The sequence below is a fragment of the Rhea americana genome, unplaced genomic scaffold, assembly GCF_003343005.1.
Source record: "Rhea americana isolate MKP2758 unplaced genomic scaffold, rheAme1 scaffold_17, whole genome shotgun sequence".
Taxonomy (NCBI): Eukaryota; Metazoa; Chordata; class Aves; order Rheiformes; family Rheidae; genus Rhea; species Rhea americana.
The window spans coordinates 2059012-2066593 of record NW_028185816.1 but is presented as its reverse complement, the minus strand read 5'-3'; the positions used below and the strand labels follow the sequence as shown (position 1 = coordinate 2066593).

At 35.5% G+C, this 7582-nt stretch overlaps 1 protein-coding gene across 1 annotated transcript; it reads left to right on the top strand.

The window, feature by feature from the left end:
• Positions 1 to 535: 535 nt before the first annotated feature.
• PRRG4 (proline rich and Gla domain 4) lies at positions 536 to 6922 on the top strand. The gene is made up of 5 exons (XM_085300787.1): positions 536 to 638; positions 3647 to 3810; positions 5105 to 5153; positions 5836 to 5971; positions 6632 to 6922. The coding sequence occupies exons 1-5, from the start codon at positions 536 to 538 to the stop codon at positions 6858 to 6860; spliced, it is 681 nt and encodes a 226-aa protein (XP_085156913.1). The 3' UTR covers positions 6861 to 6922.
• The last annotated feature ends 660 nt before the right edge of the window (positions 6923 to 7582 follow it).

The following is a 7582-nucleotide window of genomic DNA, read 5'->3' as shown; positions in this document are numbered from 1 at the left end:
GCCCCTTAGACTGCCCAACACTGTTAGGCACGAGCGTGCTGCCGATTGCCTTGTCCCGGGCGAGAGGAGGGTGATTCATCCCCGGATAAGGTGGTTTCTCTAGGTGCGCTTCGGTAGCGTAACTTTTATAAACCACTGTGGTTGGTCTAGCAGCAAAATTACGGCTATCCAAAGTTTTAGAGTGTATCTGAAGTGATCTTTCCCAGTTAATGATGACCTGGCAGCTAACCCGGTTTAAACGGTTGAACTGTTGAACCATTTTTCCAAGAGAAGAGAGGATATTGCTTTGCTGAGAAAGGCCAAGACATGATGACTATCTGTGCACGTGTTATGCAATGAAAACTTAAAAGACATGCAGGACCAGTTTTGGTTGGAATTCTTCTTCTAGTGAACCATTAATCTAAATTGCATGTAGGTACTTGTGTTAGATGACTTCATGTGTAAGATTCATTCAAGGTTCATCACTGACACTTTAGAGGATTGTTTTGCTTTGATTTTTTTCTTAAGTTAGTTTCCGTCTGACAGATACTGCGCCATGTTTGTGGTTTTGGTACTGCTGTGTCAGCTACACGTGATGGTGTTTGCATTTCCTCATTGCACAGAAAGATTAAATAACCTGAAGCATGAACGGAAAGAAGGTAACTTATTTTAAAATATAAGCTTTCTAAAATAAAACTATCTAATTTGCTTCTACTGCGAGATCTTTTTATAGGTACGCAAATAGTGGAGATTTTTACCTCATAAAAAGTTATTTTAAATTGTTTTATTCTTAGTTTTAAAACATTTAGCTATCTTTTGCCAAAATGATTGATAATTGACTTGGCTGTCAGTTTTAAATATTTATTGGCTGTAGTAAGTGGAGACTGGGAAGACTGACCTTTCTCTGGATCTCTGGATGCTTCTTACTGATGTAAGCAGAGTCCTTCTAAGCACTATCTGTCCAAAACAGAAGTTTGAAATCTGTATTAAGACAGTACTACTTTGATACTACTTGAACACATTACATCACAGCTATATTTGCATATCTAGAATTGATTTGCATTTGAAAATGTTTGTTTTCTGGTATTCAGAAAATATATAAATATCAAATGTTCTTACAACACCTTGAAAGATAAATATAGGGCTACTATTGCAATTCTCTACTTTGGAGGGAACTGAAGAAGAATGGAAATAAAACCACGTGAAGTCCCCAAGAAGGAACGAAGCCCTATGATGCTGAGCAGTGTGATATTTTTAAGCAACATAGCTTCATAATAGCATCTGTAAGTTAGCTGTCTCATCTCCTCAGAGGATAAGGAGTGTTGAAACTTTGAAAGGGACTGAAAATCATATTGAGCAAGGAGCTGCTTCAGGGCAGTGTGTTGAGCAGAAACACGGCCAGCAGAAGACTTTTTAAGACAGGTTATTTTTTAAAATCTATATTGGTCTGGGGCATACAACTTACTGTTGCCAGGTTGCTTCCTTTTTTTGCATTCCCAGAACCCTCTGTGAACCCTCTGTAGAAGCTTCACCTGATGATAGCTTTGGATCACTCTGTATTTAAAGACAGAGTTGGATAAAAGAGTGGAGCCCCTCTTTCCAATAATTTAACAAGTAGACCACCTGCCAAGAGTATAGGGTACCTGCATTGAAAGGATACCCCTTTACCATTTTCTCAACATCTTTTACCAGCAGAGTGACTTTATTTAGCACTTTATGTGGATGTGTTTTTAATGAAATGCTAGGCATCCTAAAACTGGATTTACTGTCTTGTTCAACCATGGTCTAAGGATTGCAGAACTTCATTTATTTCCCTCAGAAAAGGGTTAGGATTCAAATTCACCTGTTTCATCTTCCAAATACTATCTAAATTGCCATGTTGTAGGTTTTTTGGAGGTAGGGACAGGTGCACTTTGACTATGTGCTGCAAAGTGAAAAAAGTACAGATAAATGGATAAGAACTCTGAGACAGAGAGAAGGAGCATATGTCCCTACCCAGGTTAGGAGTAGGAATTAGTGGTCTTAGGTTCTGTGCTAGGTTTCAGATAGCCTGCTTCTGCATTTTACATTAATACATACATTATTTATTTAGGTTAAATATTTTTAATTCAGAAGTACAGCTAATACTACTTAAATGATAACATATGAAGCACTACTAAAAATTTGTTTCAGGAGACTAAAGTTAACTCTGATATGATTTGTATTGGACCAAGACATTGATAATACTTCTTTCTATGTAATTCTTTTGCTTTTCCACTTGTGTATTTTGGAGGAAGTCCTTCTGCCTAGTTACTCTTAATACAGCATAAATATTTTAAGCTTAGATTTTCTTCTAACTACTTCAGAAGTACAGATTTCCCCCTTACACAATGGGTGCACATGCATGGCTCCTTCAAGTTTTCTACCGTATTATTAAAGGCATAAACAACCAATATACAAGTTACATTGTAGTTTTCATAGGAGTTTTTAGAAAGCAAAATATTTTGAGATGCTGCTGCAAAACCTAACAGTAACTACTAGGGTAAAAATTCCTGAATGATGTGATAATCTAGACATACAAGCTAAGAAGAGCACAGAACTAATTTGTAGTTGAATAACTTCATTCTGAGTCTCATCTCTTTTTTTAGCTGTCTGGCTTGGTATGCAACAATGCTGTTTCTGCGTTACACTTGCAGAAATAATCCTCCAGTCATCTTGCTTAACCAAATAGTCTGAATTTCCTGGAGTACAGATTAGGCCTTTACTGACAGCCAAGCCAGAAAACTAGTTCTGTCATATAAAGATGATAAAAAAAAAAAAAAAAAAAAAGCTGTAGCAAGAACAGGCTAAAACTTGACTATAGGAAATACCTGGCAAGAAACTGCATTCCTGTATTCTAAAGTCTTCTGTAATTTCACTAACCTTCTGAAATCTCGCTTTACAACTTACTCCGTGCTCTTCATAGACCTTGTAATAACCACAAAAGAATACAAGAATTAAATGTCTTCAGAAGTGCCTACTGTCAGTAACATTCCTATTATGGGCTATTGTAAAACAAATAAATATGGCAATATGTCAGTCTTTACATAAAATTCCGTCAGTCATTAGATATTATCACAACTGTGAAAGGAGAATAAATGCAAAATGAATAGGACTCCGCTGTCATCATTTTAAACTCAAAATCTGTAAACAAAATTTGGAACTCAGATACCAGAATATGTGAAAGGAATGTATATTGAGGACTTTTTAAAAAGAGCATTCTTTTTTTCCAATAGGTCTATGTTTTGCTTTGTCTGGATTTGATTGGATTTCTGTTTTATGTGACAATTACTTTGTTATTAAGAGTTCCAGCAAAAAAATGATACCTGCATCCAAGAAGGGATAATACCAAAACTTGAACTCCCAACAGCTGTCAGGAGAACCAAGTTCTCTTGGCCAGTATAAGGAATAGCTGAAATGCTTTCTGAGAATGGAAAATAGGTCTATTCTGTATTGCACAGTTAGAGCAGTTAGCAGCAAAGAAGACATTTTAGGAGGAAAGCTTGATGTTTCCTTATACTATCCATAGTTGAGAGATGTTAGAGGAAGAAGTCAGCTTAATACACTCCTTTGGGATATTCACCATTCCTTAAAAATACCAGATTTAGCTTTCCTAACTAGCTTTAAATCAACTTAATCTTTTTCTTAGTGTTCACATCAGAAAAGGATGCCAATTTATTCCTTGGAAGACATCTTCTGAATAACAGATTTGATTTTGAAGCATTCACACCAGATAACCTTGAAAGGGAATGCTTTGAAGAGCTGTGCAATTATGAAGAAGCAAGAGAAATTTTTGAAGACCCTGATAGAACGGTAATTGTTCAAACTGAGTTTATTATACTGAAGGTTACTGTATGAATGATTACTGTATTTAAATACTACACCTATTCAGAAAATAACACTTAAAACAAGATGTTTATTTTATAGTAGAAGTAGAGGCCCCAAATAGCTGGTGTTACTGTGCTAGATATGGTACTCTTAAAGACTTTAGATAAGGGCTGCAATTCAGCTATTATAAATATAAACCAAACTCCAAAAGCACCACTTAGGCGTTCTCAGAATCTCAGTATTTTTCTTGGTAACGTAACTTCGTAGAAACTTCTCAACATGCAGTTTCAACATATTCCCTGTGTTGGACTTATTAATGGGCTGATCTCATGCCTCTGTTGTGCCAAAGAAGTGTTTTAGAAGATAGCAGTAGGCAGAGTAAATCTATAGTTCAGCTGTTGCTGAGTATTCCTGTAGCATCATCTTCTAAACTGCTACTTTTATGTGGCTGGAAGAAACCTGTTATGAAAGAGAGGAAAATACACAGGAAATCGTTTAGTCCCTGTTGTGGAACATGAGACTTGCCTGAAAAATGGCTCTTGCTGCCTACAGCGCTAATCTCTTCATAACTCTAGTGTCGTGGACCCAGTGGTGAGTACTGGGTCTGTGACACATACGTATGCTCTGCACTGTCAGAAAGAGCAAGGAATACACACCTTTTTTGAAGCTGGAAACAGCAACCCGTTTGCAATTGCTAACATTTCCCTAGGAAAACTAGGAAACTTGTATCAGACTCTTCCTGGAGTCTGTTACTAGATAGCAAAAGTGAAGCTAAGCTAAGCATGTTTAATGCTCAACAATCATGCAACATAAAAGTTTTCCTCTTAAATAAATCCTACTATTTTTCCTAGTTGATGTGAATTCAAATAGTCTTCATGTTTGTAAATGTGTGATTCTTAATTGCATGACTATTTGCCTCATTAATACTTTTTTCTGTAGGGAATTCCAAAGGTTAATTGTAAGCATTTTTTGGTGTTATAATATACACTAACTGCTACTGTAATCAGGAAGAAATCTCTCTATATGATGTGACATTGAACAGTTGAATGCATTGAGTTTTCTCTAACTGGCATATTCTTTCTTTCTGTGAAATTACAATTTTTATGCAAACTTGAACGTATGAGGAGACTATCTGATGATAAATAAGTACAAATCGATCAGCAAGAGTTGCTCCTGTCTGTGCCGTGGTTAAATTTTGCCTACAGTACCATACTCAAAAAAGTTAATAAGCCTGACAGTCATGTATCTCATATAAATGTGATCTTTTATATTTTTGTAGATGGATTTTTGGAAAGACTATTCAGTTAAAGGCCCTAAAATAAAAATAGGTAAGTCATTTTTTTATACTCATTCTTTGCTTATATTGCAGTATCTTGTGTTTATCATAGTACATTCTTTAAAATAGCACCATGCATTCAATCAGCAAAGCAAATTTGATCTTTTTACTGAATTTCACAGTGAACTGTGCAAGTATACTGCATTAGCTAACATACTAAAATTAATCACTGAAGTGTCTTTGTTACGGTGCATCTGTTCTTGGTGTGTAAAACAGTATGTACGTTGTTGTCCATATCTGTTCTCTTATACAGTGTGTCAACTTTGCAGTAACTGTGTTGCTGCTTTCCATGGGTTTTGTTTCGTGTTATTTATTTTTAATAGTAGTATAGAAGTCCGAATCAGGTGCAATATGCCAAATGTTCTATAAAAATAAGGTCAATATGACTTGAAGAAGGATTTACAACCAGACCTTAGACACAAGTACATGAAGTAACATTCAGAAGGCAGGTGAGGGAAGACATCTCAACAGTTACATGCACATAAAATGGAATGTCTGCTCACCTATGCTGCAAGCCAAATGTGAATACTTAGTTTGTATTGCACAGACGCAATGGCTGCTCACTGCAGACTTAGACTTCCAAAATTAGTATTTCATTCTATACCACAGAGTATGTAAACGGAGAGAACACTATGTTGTTATTAATCTGAAAATAACCAGTGTTTTATCTTCAGATGATGATACACTACAGAAGATAAATGTTACAGGACTTCTCATCAGTCTAGTTGCTACTGGAGTAATATTAGTCATAATTGGACTTCTTATTTTCTACTGCTGCAAAAATAGATGCAAAACAAGGCAACCACCAGGGTAAGGAATTTCACTATTAAAAAAAAATCCAAACTATGGTTGATTAAGACTTAAATTTAAAAATCACTATGGGTTGGTCTAACTGTGTTCTTGGAGGAGCCAATGGGAGTTCTAGTTCTGTCTTTTCTGGAGGCAACGTTAGGTCAGCACTACCAATAGTTATGCTGAAGTTAGTTAATCCAACAAAAATACAAAACAGCACTTGTGTGGCTGACATAACCTTCTCTTTTGTATCTTCTGGGCTCCAAAATATTTTTACTAAAAATTGGAATTGCTTTAATGGTTTGAGGCCTGCAACGGAAAGTGTAGTGCATTTTGTTTCTCTTAAAAACAGGGGTATGCTACATGGCATGTAGTCTACTTCAGATGATATAAAATGAAGTAGATTGAGAGAAATGCTGCTTTAGCAGCTCTGTGCTTGCTCCTTCATCCTAAACCTGAAAGGAATACAAGAGAATTCTGTGTTTTTTCTCCCCTATAAATTTTCCACTACTAAACTGTTCCTACCCTGTAGTCTGGGGAAGAGTATCTGGCTCATGGTTTTTATGATCATTCAAAGTAAATTAGGTTTTTCTTTTATTTTACAACTAAGATTGTATATATTTTCTTTCCTTTATTAAAATGGAAGCTGCTGCTTATAATGCTGTTAATTTTGATTAGGTACTTGGATTACGTAAGAAACAGAAGACATAATTCATCTAACATCTTCAGAAGACATGAAGAGTTTTCTTTAAATCCACTTCCTCATAGAACGGATGATTCAGGACTACCAACTTATGAGCAAGCAGTTACTGCAGGTGGACAACCTGATGTGCCACCACCCCCTTACCCAGGGCCGACAAAAGGGGCAAAAGTGTTTAAGAAGTCTATGTCACTTCCGGCCCCTTAGTTACAAACCTCCTTCTGTAATAGTGGAGAATTACTGAAACATAATATACTTTTTAAAAGTGCGCTACCTTGCATATTGCAAGACAGTTTATAAAAATGTGAAAGTTTTACAGATCTTCAGCACAGCCAGGAGGAAGTGAAAATCCCATTTGGGAAAAGAGATGATCTGTTGCAAAGATTATTGTGCTAAAATGTATAAAGAGCAGGTCTTTTATGGCCATCCACTTCCACATGCACTTTGAGCCATCCCATCATACTATTGATGTTTTATTAATAGTTTCATTTTGTTTCTTTAGAAGGAACAGTATTTTAATTGTTTTTATTGACACTAACCATTTTTTCCAACTCTTAATACTTTAGACTACCATGAAAAATCTATTTAGTGGCTTGATATATTCCCTTCATTGCTATATGGATTTTGTTTTTATTCTAGTAATAGATTTGAATGTGAAAATTATTTCATGGGTTGATTGTTCAACTATGTATGTATTTTTGCTTCTGGATTATATTGATTTGTTTTAGCCATTTCTGGATAACAAACTACTCAGTTTGTGTATTTTTGTCATTATTAATTTGGATGAAAAGAAACCATATTACAATTTTATCTATATTACCCATTTAAATTTTAATATTAATAACATTAAAATAGTGATATTTAGTGCTGGACAAATCCAGTATGATGAGTATTTGGGAGGAGGTGAGCACAGGTTTCTTTTATTTATT

Bases quoted from the DNA above. Each gene is read 5' to 3' on its own strand.
- PRRG4 (XM_085300787.1), top strand. From the start codon at position 536: ATGTTTGTGGTTTTGGTACTGCTGTGTCAGCTACACGTGATGGTGTTT. The intron at 639-3,646 runs GTAACTTATTTT...TCTTTTTCTTAG, and splicing joins GAAGCATGAACGGAAAGAAG to TGTTCACATCAGAAAAGGAT. The intron at 5,154-5,835 runs GTAAGTCATTTT...TTTTATCTTCAG, and splicing joins AGGCCCTAAAATAAAAATAG to ATGATGATACACTACAGAAG.